The sequence below is a fragment of the Xiphophorus maculatus genome, chromosome 18 (genome assembly GCF_002775205.1).
Source record: "Xiphophorus maculatus strain JP 163 A chromosome 18, X_maculatus-5.0-male, whole genome shotgun sequence".
NCBI classification, from domain to species: domain Eukaryota; kingdom Metazoa; phylum Chordata; class Actinopteri; order Cyprinodontiformes; family Poeciliidae; genus Xiphophorus; species Xiphophorus maculatus.
The window spans coordinates 16,517,560-16,539,388 of record NC_036460.1 but is presented as its reverse complement, the minus strand read 5'-3'; the positions used below and the strand labels follow the sequence as shown (position 1 = coordinate 16,539,388).

General features: G+C 35.4%; 1 protein-coding gene across 2 annotated transcripts; it reads left to right on the top strand.

Annotated features, from left to right (window-relative positions):
* On the top strand, window positions 1-14,187 carry LOC102217182 (acetylcholinesterase-like). 2 transcript variants are annotated; one of them, XM_023350964.1, is made up of 10 exons: window positions 1-106; window positions 1,292-1,581; window positions 5,184-5,418; window positions 7,307-7,439; window positions 7,540-7,691; window positions 9,656-9,842; window positions 10,452-10,762; window positions 11,841-12,050; window positions 12,127-12,284; window positions 12,589-14,187. In XM_023350964.1, exons 2-10 carry the CDS (start codon window positions 1,299-1,301, stop codon window positions 12,675-12,677), a joined length of 1,758 nt encoding a protein of 585 aa, XP_023206732.1. In that variant the 5' UTR covers window positions 1-106; window positions 1,292-1,298; the 3' UTR covers window positions 12,678-14,187. The 2 variants fall into 2 exon arrangements, with proteins under 2 accessions (XP_023206732.1, XP_023206731.1); XM_023350963.1 differs by lacking the exon at window positions 1-106 and adding an exon at window positions 590-648.
* Window positions 14,188-21,829: the final 7,642 nt, after the last annotated feature.

The window sequence follows — 21,829 nt, the reverse complement described above, 5'->3', positions numbered from 1 at the left end:
GGACAGCCGGGTAGACACTACCCTAAGGGTGTAAACGCCTTCCTCATCTCATTAAGGCTGTGTCCCGACTCAGTCCACGCAAATACATTCTTAACTGAGTGACAAGGTAAGACATGCCTAAAACGTTATGTATGTATGTATGTATGTATGTATGTATGTATGTATGTATGTATGTATGTATGTATGTATGTATGTATGTATATATATATGGGGGGGGGGGGGGGGGGGGGGCGTGCACGCGTGTGTTTTCTTTTCTAAGTTGCTTGCCTTTATAATTACTGCATGCGTTTGAACATGTGTGCGCAGAGTCCCACTCTCTTGCATTCTCCCCTCCCTTCCCCAAGAGCTTGTGCACATCCAGTAACCTGAACTGTCACGCATTCGGAGTTCACCCCTATTTGAAGAATATAGACGATGCAGAAATAGCAGCACACTCAGCTTGATCAGTTTTTTGTCGGCTGTGCGCCTGTCACAAGCAGCGTTCATGCCACTCACCGCATTCAGCCCCTGACCACCTGGCACAGGGCTCTGACGCTAAGTGATCTACTTGATTTGAAACTATACGATTATGTTAGCTTTACTCAAAAATAAGAGACATAGACAAATGTGTGCGGTGTGTTCCAGAGTCAGCGTGTGGTGGAAAATTATGTTAAGTAAACATCTGCTGATCATGTTATTTGATATGCTTGTGAATTCTCACCAAAAGAACCTGTTTGGGCTACACACAAAAGTTGGAAATTGTTTTGCTGCAGCTGCAAGGGAACCAGACTGTCTCGCCCATGTTTTAGATTCCTTAGTTTGGTATAAAACTCATGTGTTGTCTCTGCCTGGGAGAGCTTTTCACCCAGAACTCCTTCTTTATTGATTGTCCTACACGCTCTCTGAATTGTGCACAATATATGAATAAACCTGATTGAGTAATTTCACCTGACAGTGCTTGGTAATGTTTTTTGTAACAAGCAATTCAAAGCATAATATGCTCTAACTCTATTAGTTTCTATTTAAAGTGAATAGCATATGTTGTAATGTTTTTTTTTTTTTGACAAATTTCACATGACAAACGTAAACTTAATGTGCCAGAAATAATATATAAATAAAAACTACTAGATATAGAGAGATATGGATATTTAAACAGCACACAAAATAATATCCCATAAAGCCAGACAATGAAAGAAGTGAATATAGTTGAATAGCAAGGAGGATAAAATCAAGTAAAATCACTGTTTATTAAAAGTGTTAGTTCTTGAATGAATAATAATGGGTATCTGTTCCTTTGCTTTGTCCTTCTTAGATTTCCCATGGCAGACTTGCAGCCTTTACTTCTGCTGCTTCTCATCCTGACTACATCATTTGCCAATGAAAATGAACCTATAATCACCACCAAATATGGAAAAGTTCAAGGGAATTTATTTAATGTGCTAGATGGTCATATTCAAGCATTTCGTGGAATTCCGTATGCAAAGCCGCCTACTGAATATCGAAGATTCCGTCCTCCAGAGCCTATGGATAATTGGGATGATGTAAAAAATGCCCAAGATTTACCAAATTCCTGCTACCAGTTGCGAGATAAAACGTTTCCAGGTATGATTCAATACTACACAAATAAAGATATTTCAAAATATGTTTAATTCACCTAAATATTGTGTATCATTGAAAAACTTGTCTTAATATGATGGAAGTTCTGTCCTTTGCATTGACTAAATTTAGGAGAATAAAACAATAGTAAAAAACAACAGAAAGATGATCTGCTGCTGTTGCAAGTTGGATGTGGGGGCATTTGTAAAACTGAGGTAGCAAAACTGAAGTGGCCAGAAATTCTCAATGGAGGAAAAATGCAATGACCTAAATGTTAATGCCTTTCTTTAAACCACAATTATCAGCTGACCCTTTAAAAGTCCTTTAAACCAGTAGTTCAAAGCTGTTGGCTATAACACTGGACATAGGAAGAGAAATGTCAAATGTTAATTACCAAAAATCCCACAATGGTCACTAAAATAACTTGAATTGGACAAAAGTGAAATTAGTAGAGTTTTTGGAAAAATTAACCAATGAAAATCAGACATTGTTTTGGAATTGTGGCTCAACATTATCATTTCAAGCAACAACTAATGAAAAAGACCTTCACAAAAATTATGATACATTTACCGGTAACTTAAATTTCCATCCTCCCATTCTACAGCAAAATTATTGAAAAAGTAATGTTTAAACAGTGAAATAGCTTCCTAATGACACCCAACCACTTTGGTTTCAGGGCTCAGCACAGTACTGAGACTGCCCACGTCAAAGTGTTCAATGACATCCATATAAATACAGACTGTGCAAGAACCATAATTCTGGTTCTGTTGTACTTCAGTGCAGCATTTGACACTGTTGACCATGACATACAGTATTACTGACACGACTGGAGAGTTGGGTAGGACTCTGGTCCAGTACTCAGCTGGTTCTAATGTTACATAAAGAACCGAGATTTCTTTCAATAGTTAATTTCTCATTGATTAGGCTAAAAAATACTACAATAGGCTAATAAAATAATTTACAATTCGCAGGTTGAATGCAACAATTCAACTCACTGCATTTTAAATTTCTGATGACTTAGTTTATCGCCTGCCTTGATGAATGCTGCAACATTCTTGTTTTCCCTCTCAATGTGACCAAACTAGGAAGAAATTATTGTATTTTATTTGTCCTTTGCATGGTAAATATGAGGTTGTTTTTTTTTCAAATTAAATTACATTTTAGGAAATCCCTGTTTTGGTTCGATATTGCTGACTACCTATATGTTTATCTTATTTGGAGGGACTCAAGATATGATTGCTGATGATCTTACAGTGAACAAATTGATTGCACATTGGTATTGGGTAATGTCCGTCGTTTGGGCCATTTTTTCTCGTCGTTTATCGATTCACCTAAATTTAATGCTTATGGGTCGTTAGAACTCATCTCATTCACTAATGTCAATGTTGTAGCATAGTTCATTTTATCACGCTGTGATAAAGAGTTGTAGTACACTGAAAAAATGCTGGCTAATATTATAACAGCAAGATAAATGCGGGTAACCATGGCAACCAATGAGCTTTTAAAGGCCAACCGACCCTTGTTGCAGTCAAGCTGAGCGAGCATCCGCTGTGTTTGCAAACAAATAATCTCTGTATAGGAACTGCTTGATCTCTTTGTAAAGACTGGACTAGGTAGTCTGTCCTACAGAAGGACAGACTACGTAATATTTTTTATATTACCCATACAAGACTTTCTTATCAAGGGGAAGTAGGGTGACCTAATCTGTGGCGGTTTGTACAGCCTTGGTATAATTGACTAAGCAGAGTAACTGTCCAAACCTCCTAGTAGAAAAGTTTTGCATAAACAAAGGTTTGATTTTTTTAAAATTATTTCAACAAATCAGGCATTCCACTGTTCACTACTAAGGTTTAACCTTGACAGCAGCAGCTGTAATTTGTTATATACATAAAATTCTTATCTACTGTTTAATGTAGAGTGTATAATATGCTGATACTGGAGGTCACTACAGTACCCTCAATTAAACTGATATATATCTGAGGCAAACAAGTAGATTATCCTATGTGTAACCATATGTGTTTCAAAAATATCCTGCATGAGACATTTCCCTGTCTGCCAGTTGGGCAGATGTAGCTCAAAGGTTTTTGTGAGCAGGGCTCATAGAAGGCCAGTTCACAATTGTCCAACGTTTTGCTCTTAGCCATTATTGGGTGTTTTTAGCTGTGTGTTTTAGGTTTTCATATTTACTCAAAAATGCCTTGATAGTCTTCAGATTTCATGACACCCTGCACTGATTCCAGACACCCTGTGCCAGATATAGAAAAGCAACCCCACAACATAATTGAGCCTCCTCCATGTTTCCCAGCAGGGTCGGTGTTTTTTTATTGGTATGCTTAATTTTTCCATCTGTGAACATTAGGCTTATGTGCCTTACCAGAAAACTCCAGTTTTATCTCATCTGTCCAAAGGTTATTCTCCAAGAAGCTTTGTGGCTAGTCAATAAGCCTTCTCCGACATTGCAGTCTCATATTTTTATGTTTTGTTTTCCTCCTTGGTCGTCTCCCATGAATTTCACTTTGCTCAAATGACTGATGGTGGGTTCTGACCCAGGCGTAACTTGACCTTTAAGTTTACCATCAATTTCTTTGGATGTTGAGTTCTGGACTCTTTGGTTACCATTCATATTATCCTTCCCTTCAGTTTGTCATCAGTTTCCACCTGCAGCCACAGCCAGAGACGTTTACTAAAGTCTTGTGTACCTTAAACTTCTAAATAAATTATGTGCAGCTGTAGTCGCAGGAGCATCATTGACTGACTACAAGCTTTAAGATACCTTTAATACTAATTAGAAGACACACTTTTATTGAACATATCCCTATCTGGTCGAACTTCTTTAAGTTTTTTTCTAAAAGTGCCATCATTTTTGTCCAGGACTGTTCATTAGTTTATTATTTAAAATGATTTAGTTGAACCTCATTTGAAAAGCATTGTCTGATCTTTGTTGGTTAATTTTCAATAGATGTTTGAAAATTAACCAAACACCTTTCCCTTCTGTTATGGACAGAAGATGTCACTTGTGTGTGAGCTAAAGGTAGAAATATTTCTAATTTCAACTGGTTTGTATTTACTAAGGTAAATACAAACACAAACAATATACTCATGTTAATGAGGAAAGTTACTGAACTTTTGCCTTATGTGCTGATTGAAATTCGTATCCTAATTACTTTATAAAGCTATCATTATAATTATCAGCCTTCTACTGAGTGATGAACAGCCCAACACTAAACTAAAAACTTTGGTGCTGAAAATAAGTGAAAAAGCAGCTGATGTCCAATGAAAAGCTTTTAAGGACATTCAAATAATCTACAGGAATTATTTGTAACTGTGAAAACTTGTAAAAAGCTCTCTTCCACCACATGCCTTGTTCCTAGCTTGTCAATAATCAACAAATTATGGAGTGATTCATAACTTTGCACATTATAGACTTTAGACTTTAAATAGACTTTGACCTTAAGATTATAATAGTTAAGAGCTAGTTCAGCATATCTAATCTGTGAAATGCTTGTGATAAAGGCTAAGGATTCAATGTACTCAAAGGTTTTATAATCTTGCAAGTACTCTGGCTGTAATCAAACTTTATTGTTAATAACAATGTGATATTGTTGCAGGGTTTGAAGGTGCAGAGATGTGGAATCCAAACACCCCTGTGAGTGAGGACTGTCTGTACTTGAATATTTGGGCCCCTGTGTTCAAGACACCCACACCCCAACCTGCAGATAGTGTTCCTGTATTAGTTTGGATATATGGAGGTGCCTTTATGACAGGAACATCCACCCTGGATATCTACCAAGGCCATTTCTTGTGTAAATCTCAGAACGTTGTTGTGGTAACTATGAATTACAGGTGAGAAAACATTTCAATTGAAATCACGAGTGTACCCAATCCTAGTTCTTGCGACACAGCTTTCTGTGTGTTTGGCTGTTTCTGCTCAAAAGCATTTCATCAAGTTTTCATTGCTTTCAAAGAAAAAGTTTATGTCAACAGAATCAAGTTTTTACAACTCTTTTCTGACTCATTTGTTCAGACATGAGAGTCATCGAGAACAGGGAAGTTAAAAGTGAGAACAAAAGACCAGGATTGGAGAAACGCTGTTACAAATTCCACAATAGGCATCTCATACATCTGTTTGACTGAACTGATAATCTCAAATACTAGAAGAGCAAGTTCAATATTCATCTGTGAAACATTAATATAAACATGTTCATATTCACTCCACAACAGCCAGAAGAAGTGAAATCACTAAAAAATTCTACTACTACTACTTTTTTCCCAGGCTTTGAACCATGAGGTTTATCGTCCCGTCCGGCTTTTCGGTGGAATTTTCTTCAACCACCAGGGGGCTCTTTAGCAGGAAATTAATCATTGGAAGTCCATATTGGAAATAAAAGAAGAAAGTGCTCATTTTCATTTAGAACAAGCACAAGCAGGCACGAACAACAGAACAAGCAGACACAACGAAGATATTTCTTCAAACTCATTCATACCCTCTCATCATGGAAACAATACGAATAAAAAAATGCTGCTTTTAAGTTTAGGAGTATCGATCTGGCAGTACAGGAGGGAAACAGCCGCTGCACGAATCCATGGCTGCGTCTTTAATAGCAGATTTATTAAGGACGCAGACCTCTGCTGTGTCCTTGTGAAAAACCGAGAGCGGAGTAGATACCAGCGGCTTATATATCTACGTTTCCAGTTTTTATATTTATTTATTTTTTAATTTGTAGGTGCGGCTTACAGTAAGGTGCGCTCTATAGTCCCGGAAAGGTAGTTGATGTTTATCTATCTATATACTTGTTCTGAAATCCATGTTGTAGTTCCTAGCTTCGCCACCAGGTGGCGTTTGTGGGTAGTATATTTTTTTTCATATAGCAAAACATTGTTGAAAAGCTGTGCAGGTCAGCGGGCGTGATGTTTGAGCGGGGTTTGTGATTTCTTTCGAGTGTGCATCCATATGAGTGGTAGGTTGCAGTGTATTTATGTTTGAGTGGCATTATATGTGTATTTTAGTACTTTGAACATTTTCTCTTAGATTTTTTTTTAGAATAAGCATAGGCTAGGTTAAGCTAATTTCTATTCTAAAATGGTAAACCATATTATATTTAGTTGCTTTCTTTTCCTTTATTTAATTTTAATAGTAATGAAAAGGACAAGTAATGTGATTATAATGTGTTTGTAAAAGAGCATCTGTGTTCGTGGTGGATGGTAATTTCTATTTATTCATTTTCTTTGTAGAACTACACACCTACACATTTCAATCCACAAACATCTGGCCTGTTAAGTAGTTGTATTCTGCTGATTAAAGAGTCAAACCATCACTTGGCTTCATTATTGGCTCGGGGTCATCTGGACATCTAATCGGTGCACAGTCTGCGATCACCATTTTCATTCTGAACCCCAAACGTGCGAACATTATAACAATACTATACTGCAAAATTCTGATTAATAAAAGTCTGATTAATAAAAAGAGTATCAGTGGAATATATCATAATAGTATATTCATCAAATCACATTTTACAATTTGAATTGAATCGTTTTACATATTTTGTCATAATTTTTCTTGTTACTGCTATACTTTCGATAAAGTATCCTTTACATCGCTTTATCTGCAAAAATGATAACAATGGTCAGTTTGAACACAAGGTGTAAGTGACAGCAAAATATGTCACCATATTGACATATGGTGAATGCTTTCAGTATTTTTTTTATTTTTTCTTGTGGTCATGATTTTTAGACTGGGACCTCTTGGCTTTCTGGCTATTCCTAACAACCCAAACATCCAGGGAAATCAAGGTCTACTGGATCAGCGTTTGGCACTTAAATGGGTGGCCGATAACATCGCTGCATTTGGAGGTGATCCTACCAAGGTAAAATAATATTGTCCTTATTTTTCCTAAAATCAGAGTAATATTGTATGGACCGTGAATGAATTAATGTAGATGCACTGGCATTTACTTTTGCTCCCAGATAACACTGTTTGGGGAGAGTGCTGGAGCAGCATCTGTGGGGTTCCACCTGCTCTCTCCAGGCAGCCAGGGCCTCTTTCAAAGGGCTGTGATGCAGAGTGGCATCCCTAATGCAGCATGGGCCACAGCAAATAAAACTGAGATATATGACAGGTATGTGTGCTTAGTATTGAGCTAGTTGTTCCTAGATATTTTGTGTAGATCATTTAGTTGTTTTTTTCTGAAGTATGACAATTACCTTTCAAAATATCTTATAGCCATATAGTAAAAAATATTTGATACTGAAGGGTAATTTTGAACATGTTCTACAGCAGTTCTGGCACCTGGTACTGAAGGCAACTTAGAAATAAAGCATAAAAGAATACATTCATTCCAAGCTTTCTTTTCCACTCATATGCAGTGCAATGGGTGTCCAAAAAACTAGCATTATTAGTAAAAAAATACAGGGTCTTGAAATAGACAGAGCTTTCTTCTCTTTTGGCTTTTTAGTGCACTTAATGGATCACTAAACTATTTGTAATATCAAATATGATCTTAGGAAATATAAAAAACTGTTTTCAAATGTTAATTTCAATTAATAATCCAAACCAACCTAGTTTTATGTGAAAAGGTAATTCCTGCTTGATGTACTAAAAAAAAATGATTGTGCCACCTATAAGTGTAACAAGATTTCCATTAGCCATTTACCTTCCAAGCATCAGTGACATTTAAAATCCTGCCACAGCATCTCAATCAGATTTAATGGTTTACTCCCAGTTATTTTCTTCGCCTTAAAGCAACTACAAATAAACATCAACAATTACAATGAACACATATCTAAAATTTGAATCTAAACTAAGATAAGTTGATCAAAGCCGTGTGGTGGAAGTTCTGATTGGGGGAGGACTGTTACTAGCAACACAAGATAAAGAGATGGGTTGTTTATTTTTTAATAATGATCAGCTGAATTTTTTAAAATAAATAAATAATCATTAAAATAATACTAAAATACATACAACTAAGACAAATTCTGCAGGCACATTTGCAGAAGTAAAAACATCCATCATGTTATTTTTTGCGACAAACAGGGAGGGAGAAAATGAGGTGAGGGACATAAAGCCATAACTTTTTCATATCAGGAAAAAATTGCATGGCCGCACTCTAAACTGACTGACTAACATCAATATTATCAAGTGAAATAATTGCTTCTTTTAGTTATCTTTTAACTTTAAGAAACACCCAATTTCACCAATTAAAAATCTCTGCCAATTACTGTTAGATTTGTAGTCTTAAATAAAAACTTAAATGAAAATGATCAGTATTGGTATTGACCCTGTATGTACTTGGTATTGGATCGACTCCCAATAAATGCATTATCACAGATAGCGGTAATCCACTCAAACTTTTGATCTGCCGTGGAAGATCAAAAGTTTACAGCACCAACACGAACTTTTTCATTTGACAATACCAAACTACAAATCTCCAAAGCTCACCTACTTGAACTGAAATAATATGATTCCATTCAGTGTCATTTAACTCGAAGAGGATCAAACCCAATTTTCATCTTATATTGTTTAAAGCTAAATGATAAAATTGAACCAGTTTATTTCCAAAAATAGCGTGACTCACATTAAAAAAAGATGATAGACCTCAATTGGATGTAAATATGATATTTTCTTTTTTGTCACATGTTATGTAGATGTGAATATGCTTCTCTGTGCCCATATATTGAATTAGTATTAACAGCCACCTCGTTCAAATTGGCATTTGGAGGATGGTTGATTACAGTGTCGACCATTTCCATTAATCATCAATGTGTCAAACTGCTGCATGACATGGACAAGTATTAATTTTTAATTATAAAAAAGAAAATGATCTTAATAAGTGAGAATGTACAGTAAATAAATTCTAAACTAAATGCAAGAATGAATACTAAACGTGATTTAACTACATTAACCAAGGGCAGACTGATCTAAATCCCAAAACCCAGAACTTATATTTTTCATGCTAGCTTTTATCCCATCTTTTTTTTATATAGTATTTTTAATAAATGTTCAGTATTATTTACATTACATAGTACTGTCATTCCTCCTTGGTGCTAATTAGTTGCTTTATTGAACTTCTTTCCCAACAAACAGATCCTTAAAACTAGCAAAATTGCTAGACTGCCCCGTGGATGATCCTGCTCGTCTGGAGTATTGTTTGCTGAATGCTGATCCTGAAAAGATGTCACTCAAGCAATTTGAAAATCTTGTTCCGCCTTCAATTTTGACCATGCCATTTGTCCCACATATTGATGGAGACGTCATACCATCTGATATAGAAGTAAGTCTCTACGTGTTTGTATAAGAGATTTATTCAAAAAGTGAAGAATTGCAAATGTTTGACATATTACTTGCAATATTATGATTTGAATTGTATTGAATGCTATGTTAAATTATCATTTGAAAAATAATAACTTCTTGCTAAACAACAACAGCAAACCTTGTCTCAGTGACCAAGGATCTCTAATTCTCTCCTCTCTTATGGAATTCCAAACATTCAAGGGGAAATGAAAATCTTTTAACTCCAGTACATACTTAATTTTATGATTTTTTTAAAAATAAGATTTTGTGGTAAATTCCTGTAGGTTTTACACCGTATGGCACTGTAAACTTGTGGTCCCAGAAATATCTTAAGTTGGATATGGACAGACAATATTTTGCTCATGTTAAATCAGTAGTTGTGTGGTTATTGCCTGTTAATGTTCTACTCACTAGGAAAGTGACATTCGTTGCCAATAAACAATGCGATTCAACATAATTTTTAACTGGTCTTAGAAACCTATGTGTAACAAAAAAATTAACTTGTCAATGAATACCTAACAACAAGAAAACTTTTAATTGAGTATGGGTCCAACATAATTATTTTAATCATATAATTTTTCATCTGCAGACGTTGTTAAGCAGCTCTACTCTTCCCAAAAAAGAACTGTTGATAGGCTTGAATAAAGATGAAGGAACCTACTTTCTTTTTTATGGAATGCCTGGTTTCACTCTTGAAGGTGAAAGTTTCATCACCAGGAAGAACTTTATGGACGGTTTACCACTAGTACTGACAAATTCAAGTGAGATTGTTAAAGAAACCGCTATTTCTCACTACACCGATTGGCAAGATGAAAACAATACGAAGACCAACCGTGATGAAATGGGGAGGATGGTTGGAGATGTGCTGTTCAATTGTCCTTTAATGGACTTTGCTACTCGGTAAGTTCCAGGTTTCAGGTTAAGTGATAAATGCTTTTATATAGAAAAAACATCCTCTGTTCTAACTGTGGTCTACATATGTTTGATCCCTGATAGCAATACCAAAAAACTTTATCGAACTACTTTATAGAAGTATAGTTATAGAACTTACTTAATTTCACTTTGGGATTAATAAAGTATTTTTGAATTGAAATGACAACCAAACACAGGTTGTCTTGTGTAAATCCATGATATAAAATCTCAAACACATACAGTCATATTCAACAAATCTAAATGTGCATTTTGATGAGGCTTGTTTTTCAGAATAGAAATGTATTTTGAAAATAACTTTTAAGCAGTTATTAACATACCTTTCTGTAGGCCACAGTTTTGGATTATTTTTGGATTTCATGATCTGTCAGCAAAAATTATCATAATTACCAGAAATAAGTTACTATCAGTAGTTACTCTAATGTTTCAGTTGATTAATTTTTAATACATTTCAGTAGCACTGCCACTTTTTTAATATGCCTGTGCATATAAGGCTGTGTTTATAATTGGCCAAATTATAAAAAGTTGAAGGTGGGATAAAGGGGGAAATGAATGTTTTCTTATCTTTACAAAAATATCAATAATACAAAAAAAACCCCTGTTCTGGTTAGTTACAGTGCAGAACTATGAATGGATAATTTGAGTAAAAAAAAAAACTCTAGTTGTCAAACTAAACTACGGTAATTATTTGATGTTATCAGTGGTTTTCAAGATAAAAAATAAATAATGGATTCTATAGATGCTGCTTGTAGCAAAAGCATATTATGTATTTATACAGCTACTATAGAGTTCATGATACTCAAAAAGAAAAGCTAAAATAAAATTGGAGGTGGCTCAATACTTTTCTTTTAGCACCATGACTTACTCTATAAAGCATGTGGCTGGAATAGTGAGATGCGGTTCTATTATGGACAAAAGGGTTTCAAATGTCAGATTTCTGTTTGGGGCTTCATCTGCACTGAAATAAATATGTCACCTCTGAACTGTGGCAATATTTCTAAGGAAATGCAAATGTGATGTATTTATTGACTTTTCATTATTTTTTTAGGTATGCAGAACGTGGCGGTAATACGTTTTTGTATTTTTTTGACCAAATGTCATCCAAAAATCCCTGGCCAAAATGGGCGGGTGTTATGCATGGCTACGAGATAGAATTTGTCTTTGGGATGCCTCTGAATGAGTCCCTTAAGTACACGTGGGATGAAATGACTGTGTCCAAGAAGATTATGCATCACTTTGGCGCCTTTGCCCGGTCTGGGTAGGCTAAACAGATTTTCAGTCAGTCATGCAGGGATTGTGAGAAACCTAAAAACTATTTTGTTTCACCTTTTCAGAAATCCAGGGTTTAAAGGAGGTGAATGGCCGCTGTTTACCGCTGATACTCAGGAGTATGTCACTTTGAATGACGATACTAGAAGAGTAAAGAAGAGGTTAAAAGCTAATGAGTGTCATTTGTGGCACAATTTGATGCCTAAATACCAGCAGTTATCAGGTGAGACACACACTAACAAGTCAATCTACACAGTCTGACACAAATGTACACGTTAGGTTTCATATAAAGCATCTCTAGTTGGAAAGTTTTTGTTCATATCTCGAAAAGAGATGATTTACCTGTTGAGATTCACCATTTTGGTTTGCTCTAATTTTTTAAACAAAAATTATGAAATTTCAGCTCAATTTGAGCTGAAATTTTCTCTTTCACCTCAAAGAGGAAATTAAAGCTTGTAACTGAAGCTATTCCTTGTGAAAGATTACTTAATCCCACACACAATCTCTTTGCTCTTTGTCTTTCACAGATTCCCTGACGCAGTGCACTTCAAGTGGGATTGTTCACTACAATTGGGTGTTCCCTCTTATTTTGTTAGTTATCAGTTTTACCCATTAACCGAGCTCCTGCTCTCTGTTTAGTTCATGTGTTTAATGTCTAATGTGTAACAGGTGGGTGCTTGCTTTTCTTAAATATGTCAAATATTATCAGAGCACCACCTGAAGGCTATATGTTGATCCTTGGGGCCCTATAGCCTGTTTTACTTGAGGGTTCACTGAAAATCATAGTTTGTAAAAAGGCCCTTTAAAACTATTTTTACACTGTTTGAATAACTTGCTTCCTATGCTTATTAGAAATAGTTGTTAAAACAAGTTTTGCTGTGTGCATTGGCTGTTTTTTTATTTGTTATAGACACACAAGAAGTCACCAGTTGTTTTTTGGCCTTTTTAACACCTTGTTATTAAATAAAAATGGGAAAATAGCAACAGAAAATGGTCCAGTAGTCAGTCTCTCTCTCTCTCTCTTGTTTATAAGCTTTATAAGCTACATTTGCAAGAGCTATTTCTAAACTTGTAGTTTGTTTGTTATTGCTATAGCAACTCCATAGCAACTGCCTACCAAGATGGCCATCAGTTACAAAGTTCACTGAAGTGTGACGTCACATGAGAACTTTTATTATTAACCCATTAAAAGCTTACAAAACTATTACATCATCCTCAGGGTTTTCAGATATTGTATAAATGCAGAGTAACTACTTCATGTCAATTTCTGAGTTTCAAGAAATTAAAACTCAAGGGTTCGAGCTTACTGGCTCTAACCCTATACTATTCAATCTTGTAGCAAACAGACATAACTCTGGTCATCTGAACTAACCTCAAACATGAAAGCTGACTCAGTGTCTTAACAAATGTGACAAAAAGGTTTGTGTCCACAATGTTAGATTCTTAAGCAATACCTTTCTCAAAGAATATGCTGTCATTCTATTGTTGTTACTATTTTAGGTGCTATTGTCCATAGAAAAGAAAAAAATACGCAGAAAATTTGCTAGAGATAGGCACCAGCACCCCTCCAGACCCCACTAGGGACAAGGGTGTTAGAAGATGGATGGATGGGTAGTTCTTATGTTTATTTCCATTGAAATGCAAGCATTATCTGTTTGAGGCACCCTTGACTCTCTTTACTTCAAAGGGTTTTTTTTTTCCCAATATGTGCTAAAAATTTCAAATAAGCAGTAAGGATTTAGAAACCACTGTTTGGGTTTTTTCTATCTCAGATTTAAATAAAATGAAGCAGCAACTAAAGCAGGTTTAAACCTAATGCAGTCTAACTTTGCATTAATATGTTTCATTCAAGTTTCTTTCAAGCTAAGATCAAAATCCAAAGTTCTTTTCATCAATTTTGAATATTGATAGAACACTTTTGATAATATTATCTTTTATATTGCGTTGTAAGTATGTCTTGGCTTTAATAACTGTCCTTTAATCTTGTACAAATGATCCTTATTCAACCTATTGGCTTGAGCTTTCAAGACAAGAGGTCAAGACAGATAAATAATATAGCTACTTTACTTTTTCCATATCCTCAGAAAAAGGAATAAATGCAAAAAAAAAAAACCCAGCAGTGAATTCATGTCATCCAGCTTACTTATATTTATCCTCAGCGAGTGAATTTAGAGACAGAGGATTTTCTTCTTGAAGATGAAAACAGGCTCATTACTCACTTTAGGTGCTTGGATCTGGAACCTGACTTGGAGTTCAGATAAAAAAATTTAACTCACCCTTTCAAAAATGTGGCACACCACAGTTAATCTATATACAAACATACATCAAACAAAAAGAGGAAGCAATAGCCGCTCAGAGAGAAAAGCTAAAAATAATTATACTTATGAAGTTGATCTTCTGTGAAGGTGTTTCACAATTATCCATTGTCCTTCTTCATTTTCCTTCAGAAAGCAAGTTGCACATTTATTCTAAAGCCTCCACAGTGTGGTTCTGTTTATGCATTGTTGGATACGTAGAAATGTGTGACTTTTAGAATGTTTGCGTCTGCATTACTTTAGAGTATCCTTACCAATATTTCTTTTTAGATTTTTGGTATGTGCAACATGTATGTAATCTAAATTAAAATGTGGAAGAAAATTCAACAGTGCAAGAACAACTCTGTGATTTTGAGTTGAGTTGAGTTGAGGCTAAAAATATTGACTAGATATTTTCCCAGTAGTGTTGTTGTCTGTTGAAACTCTTGGAAATTGTTGTTATGGCTGCCATTCAACAATATTTACTGTTGGACCACATGTAAAATTAGAATTTCCACTTCATTTTGTGGTTTGTTTGTCAGGACACAGCATCGTTGGCTGGTTTCGCTATTGGACGTTACCCAAGCAGCTGGTGTGTTAAAGGCAAAACCAGCCAGTGGTTGGAATGTGTTTTTATTTTCCTACCCCATAAATAAAGTGCTGCCACACTGCCGCCCTCACAACCACTTTGGTCCTTCACATGCAGTGAAAGGTCAGATTGGGTCTCCCTGATAGTTTGCATGCCAATTTGAAAGGGAAAGGAGTAAGGAGGAGTGGGTCAAGTTAGCCAATATGCAAAAAAGACAGGTGAAAGACATGGAAGTGACTGAAAAAAGTACACAGAAAAAAAACAAAAAAGGTATCATGAGTAAATTAACAGATGTTTTCTTTCACCCGGTAAGCAAGCATTGTCTGCATCGCTCTACAATCCGTTCCCAGACTTGGCATATTGTGTTTTTTTTTTTTTTTTTTGATTTTCAATGTGTTCAGGACACACAGGACATTAAAGGCAGCCTATCAGTATGCATGCATGAATAATTCATCTGCTCCGTAAGTTAAAATAATTGTACACCATCTGACCAGAAGACACATTTCTTTATAAAAAAAACATTTTAGGACAAAGTGTGTTCAAATTTAGAAAATATATCTGAATATTCAGACTATACATCTAGTGGTCCTGTTCTGTTTTTTTTATTTTTTATTAATACGTAGCTTTTTTCTTGATAGCTCAAGAAATATACATATAAAGTGAGTCATTGACTTCCTGTCTGTTTAGTGCTTTTCTTAAGTTGATTTTCTTATCGTTTTTGTACTCTAACACTACGAATTCTTTGCAAAAATCATATACAGTTTATCATTATTGCTGTTAAGTAGACAAGAACGGTGTCAGCTGTAGTCTAAGAGTTGTAAAAGAGGGACAGGGTGTTTCCAGTCAGAGTAGAAATGAGCAGAAGGAGAAGAAACAGGAGAGTGGATCTGGAACCATGAAAATAAAAGGCCAGGCACAGGCCTTTTATTTAGGATGGAATTACTTTACTTATGTTTCTTTCCTTAGGATTATGTTGACCTCTTAAAATCCAAGCCTCAGGTTTTTCAGATCTAAAAACATTCTATAAAATTATTAATTTCCCTTCTTGATGTCTGGGTCTGTATAACTTTGAAAGTTGTTTTTTGTTCCCCAACATTTGCTTTATAGGCTGTTTGTATAGCTGTCATGAGGACACAGTTGTTCTCCTAAACCCATTGGACAACATGCAAGCGTTTTCAGGGAGACAGTTAAGGGGTTAATAAATTTTTGTTGACTGTCTGTCATTAAATACATAAACACACACAGTAGTTTTGATTGTTGAAAAAACTTAGTGTTTTCATACAACACAGAAAGTTCTGTCATTTTAAAATTGCGATTCCACTTTTGTGCACGATCGGATAAAAGGCCACTCCAAACCAAGCTCCCAGGCTGAATTTCAACCCCTCCCTGCCCCTGGATACCATCCATCTCTCCATTTTCTCTCTCCGATGGCCAATGGGAGAGAGGCAGTGGACAGATCTCCAATTGATTACCGAGCAACACAGAGACAACAGTGTATCTGAGTTTCCAAGCTGTTCTCTCCCTCTTGAGCTCCTTGGTTAAGCAGAATGTTTATTTTTTAGAGCTTTTCCAGGGGACATTTTGTTTAAAAAAATTGTAAAACTCTATCCTGTAATAATGTAACAAGTGCATGGACTAATTTGTCTGCGTCACATGGGGACAAAATGTTCCCAGTTGTTCTCATTCATCCAATTAATGCATGTGTTCAGCCTTTATATGAAATTAACTAATTTACAGGGGGAAAAAAACCTCATTGTGCTTTGTGGTTGGTCTCTCATGCACTGACCACCACCAGACTTGACCCATCACCAGAGGACTTGTGCATTATTGCTGGAGCACAATGGAAGTCCCTCCTGCAGATTTATGGGCCAGAATTTCTTCAACCCTAATTTTGTTTTTTTGCAAGTCATAATTTTTGAACATGCTTCAATAAACTGCGTCAGTTGAAATCAATGTCTCTGTCCTTGTGTAATGACGTCAATGGCATTCTTCTTTATATTATGTTCTAATGAACATAATAACATCAAATTATTTTCAAAAACGTCTCCAGATGGTGCAGCAGAGACATGGCGTTCTTCAAATTCAAAGCACTTCTGGTGACTTTAATTTAGAAAATCTAATATAATATGAAGATAAATCAGAGTCAGCTTTATTGTCCAGGGTTGTGTGCACAAACAAGGGTTGGTCAAATCTGCTTTCATTATACAGTTATCAAATATAAATATATAGAATTCAGAAGAAATAAAAGACAAAGAGAAAATATTATTATGTACATCCAGTTTTTCCCTTTTCTTTTTTCCACATAGCTTTATACCTGTTATCATTTCACTTTCACGAAGATGCTTTTTTGTAACTTAAACATTTAACCAGTGATAACATAGAGTTTTAATTACATGGCCAACCTTGTACTGACTGTCTTTTAAATGTATAACCACTTTTGGTGTCATTCACAGTGACAACGTAATTGGCATTCTCCTTTAAAAACCACCTCAGTCCCTGCATACATTATGCAGAGTGTGGGTATATGTCATCAGTTGATATAAAAATCTGCCCAGCACTAGAAATGAAGAATATATTTTTAACTTTCCCATGTCCATGTTGCAAAGTTTAATACTTCTGCTTGTGTTGTTTATAAAGCCAACTTGTTCAGTTTTATTGCCATGTAATTTAGCTTTCATTTCTTTTTAGTCAAGCATTACCTTACTTTCTATCTGTTTTAGGAAACAGTATATCGTAATCAAAACTTGTTTGGCTAAAAGGTCACAAGGTAGTCTAATATGAACCAGCGACATTCATGACTGGTGAGCAATTTATGTAAAAATCAGTGTTGGGCCTATCAGGCCTGCAAGGCCTTCTCTGCAGGCCATCAAAATACCTAAAATATATCTACAACCTAAATTATGATTTTTGTTCAATTTTTATTAACCTACACCCAATAATCCATTCTCTTTTTTATAACTTTTCTCTTGGCTGCATTGCTTCCCATACATGTCAGTGTGGATTATCGGAGTTCTGCCCAATCGGATTAGATTATCTATGTGTTACCTTGGTCACTACGTTTTTTGTTTACTATGGTATTGGTGGCTTGTATAAATGTAACATTATAGTGGTGGATTAAATCTGTAAAGTCCCTCTGAAGGCCCAGTTACCAAATTCACATTAAGCCTAAAATAGTAATTTATATTTCGATTTGACCTTGATTAAAACATTTGTTTTAAAAAGTTCAGTTATGATTTAATCAATCACATTCTCTTCAACAAGATGATAGCCAGAAAAAATATATTTCCTATATAGTAAAGTTTGTTAAAATATAACTGGTTTTTGGCTCTCTTTTTTCATTAAGGTGGAGTATGATGTATAATTTTTAGCTTTACATCATCATGTTGTAATATTAATCCCTCCTCAGAAACCAAAATCAAAGTGTTGTTTTAATTCTTTAGAAATCCTTTAATTTCCATTTTCGGCCATTTGGGATGCAGAACCACTTTCTCTCACCAAGCACCGGAGCTGCAGTCTCCAAGCCGAGTTTCCACCTCACACCATCCCTACCCTGCACCTTACCTACTCAACTACTTCAGATAAGTGGCACCAACAACTAACACCTGGTAGAAGTGTGCATCTGCCTAACTCATCATACAAACTACTTCATAAGTGCAAACCTCCTAACAACACGTTGGAAGCAACTTAATGGAGAAACGTTGTGATGGCGTGCTGAAGTGTGCTGACAGTCAGAAAGAGGAGGAGCTTCTTAAAGAGACAGAGGCCCAATTTCAAGGTGATAAATTGCAAAGTCAAAATAATTTTAAGCCATGTTGGATAGATGCAGCATTTTTATAACAACTGAAAGTAGTATGGTTACTTTATTGTGCTATAAAATGGCGTTGTGGTTGCTCTATTTCTCTGGTCTTGTTTGGGGTGTTCTCAAAAGAATTTTAGCAAAGACTGGGGTCTGGTTTGTAAATCTGTGGTCTGTAACTTGTAAATGTATGGACTTACCACTTGTGATTGCTTTAGATAAAAGCAAACATTGACTAAAGGGTCACACAAATTTATGTTAATGTTCATATACAGTATTTATTTGTGTAATGTCACATTTATAGTGAGATGAATTATTTTTATGTATCTTTTAAAGTGCAATCACTTTGTGTTTGACATTTGAATAAGTTGGCAACTATGATCTTCTAAAACCAAATACAGTAACTGGCAGGTTTGAATTCACTAAATCAATTCTTCAGTCAGTTTACACTTTGTACTTTCAACACTAAAGTAAGGCTAAATACATTAAGATGGAGAAGTGCTGAGACCTAAATTGCCATTTACCCCATAGTCGTTAAAGTTGGGCACTTAGAAAGAAAAGTGCTTGGAATAGAAAACCATTTATCGTCTCTCATGGCTTTCGAAAAGTATAAATCTAGATGGACAGAGCGATAACTACCTCAATGAATTTCAGATGCAGGAAGGTTTTCCCCTTAGTGACTTAACACTTCAACCTTTATGGGTCTCTTTTTGCTATGAGTCAGTCTTTGTCGTACATGGTATTGGTCATGCATTTTGCTTTACTGTATAATTTGACTTTTTCTAGGCACTGGCACAAAAGTAGTTCTGTAGGCTCCCTATGATGATTTGTTAAAGCATACCTACTTTTAAGTTGTCAACATAGGATAAGTAAAAATGTTCTGCATTGGAAAGTCACTTAAGAAAGTATTGGTTTTCCAATAGAGTTGTGTGGTGGCACAGCTGGCAGCACTGCACTGTAAAGACATAAAATCTTCTTAAATATTTTTCACTGCTTTCTAGTGCAAATGAGATAAGACAAGACTAACTTAACAGTAACTTTTCAGAAAGATACTTAACCTTGTTTTAAGTAAATAATTAAAACTACACTCATTTTAGAATTCAGTTTCTGTATAATCCATTCAATATAAATCATTGAATGGTTTAGCTCCAAAATACATGAGAGACCTTTTGTCATTGAACCACCTCCAGGACCAAGTCAAGTCTACTCTGCAGCCAGAACCAAACATGGAGAACAAGCGTTCAGTTTTCATGTTCCACAAACCTACAGACAGCTTAAGTACTGAGATCCTTTACATCAAAGCTAACAAGTTCCCTTTGATTCATAATAAATGGAATATTAATCAATATATTTGATGTATAGTTAATGATTATTCTTGATGATTTTGATGATGGTATTTGACAAAATGTGATGTTTACTCCTTGTTTTATAGTAAATTGCTGTATTATGTTTCTATATACTAAATTCCTTTGAACTGCCTTGCTGCTGATATGTGTTATACAAATAAACCTGACTTTACTTGGCACCCATTTAGTAGGGTAACTCAGAAAAGACAAGGATACTTAGTACTCAAATTGTGTTGTTGTGCTAATACAAGATAAGGTTTGTTCATCAGACTTGAGTTCCAAAGAGAGAGTAATTCAAATTCACATTCAATTCAAATTCAAAAATACTTTATTGATCCCAAAGGGAAGATGGCCTCAAGTCTCTAGCATTTACAAAACTAGACAGAGTCAACTCTGAAGTCTTAGTTTGCGTGACACAAATGCCACTCGAGCCATTATCTCATGGACTTTTGGGGTATGTTTTTAGCATTCAGTACATCATCCACTGCTAAACATAACCCGAATGATCTCAGGTTGAAGAATCGGGAGCAAATTCTCTTGAGGGAGTTGAGCTGATTGTTTGCTACTGTGGGGAAGCTTTAAAAAGCAAAGCAGTTAAAAGCAACACAAATCTCACATCTTTAGTTTAATATTTAACTGAAGACTAAAACAATGAGCTCAAGTGAATCCTGGAACATGTCAGTTGTGTGAAATAATTACTTAGTCTGTGTATTGCAAAACAGAAGCAATCAGAAGCAACATCTGATTGCTCTACGCTGCTGATTCCCAAATCTGTGAGGACAGCTGCAAAAGATTCAGGTGAGCTTCTAGAAAAATTACACAGAGGTGTGTGTTGTGAATAAATCACTTGCAAATGCTGTGATAAATTACAGTTTTGTTCCATTCAAATGATGCTGTTAATTACTGGGTAAAGGTAAGAAATGCAAGCAGTCTAACAAAAAGAGTAAATGCCTAGTCAATCTGCAAATCAAAGCAGTGTGATAAGCAAATGTGGGCAGAAGGTTGCCTGAAGTAAATTAAATGGTTCCAAGAAGATTTGGCTTCTCTTGATCTCTACACAATAGAATAGAGATAATGATGTGTTGTGCTTATCACCACATGATGAGCCCTTGCAGTAGATATCAGATCGGCAGGCACTTAAATTCCTAAACATAACCACAAGCGGAACATATGGTGTCTAAAAGCTTAGACTGGGGAAAAAATAGCTCCCTCAGGAAAATTCGAAATCAAGTTGAAAAGTGAAAAAAGAAATGGAATTTTATCTTCAAATAGTGGGATGTGCCATTCACTCTAAAAAAAACAAACAAACAAAAAAAACTTTGACTCACAGATACAAAAATAGCTAAACTTATAGCTCAGACACAAAGTTAGCTGAAAAACCGAACTACATGCTGGAGAACAGATGGATGCTTAAGTATTAATTTGGTATTCTGGGAACCATTAACACATTGAGAAAATGGGGGTTACAAAGCAATGCAATATCCTTAACTTTTTGCACCCATTTTGTTCAAATCCACAAAGCAGGCAGTAGAAAATATTGATGGGCAGATTGCACATATCTAAAACAAAATGACCAGGTTACTCCCCCTAAGCAGTTGCAATCTGTGCTTATTTTTGAACAGACAAAATGATCTTAAAGCTAACCAGCTAAATTGTGGAGTTTAAAGCTATCTAAAAATGCACTCAGTCTTTTTAGAAGTTATTAACCGTTACGAAGGATGTACATTATTACAGATACTTTCT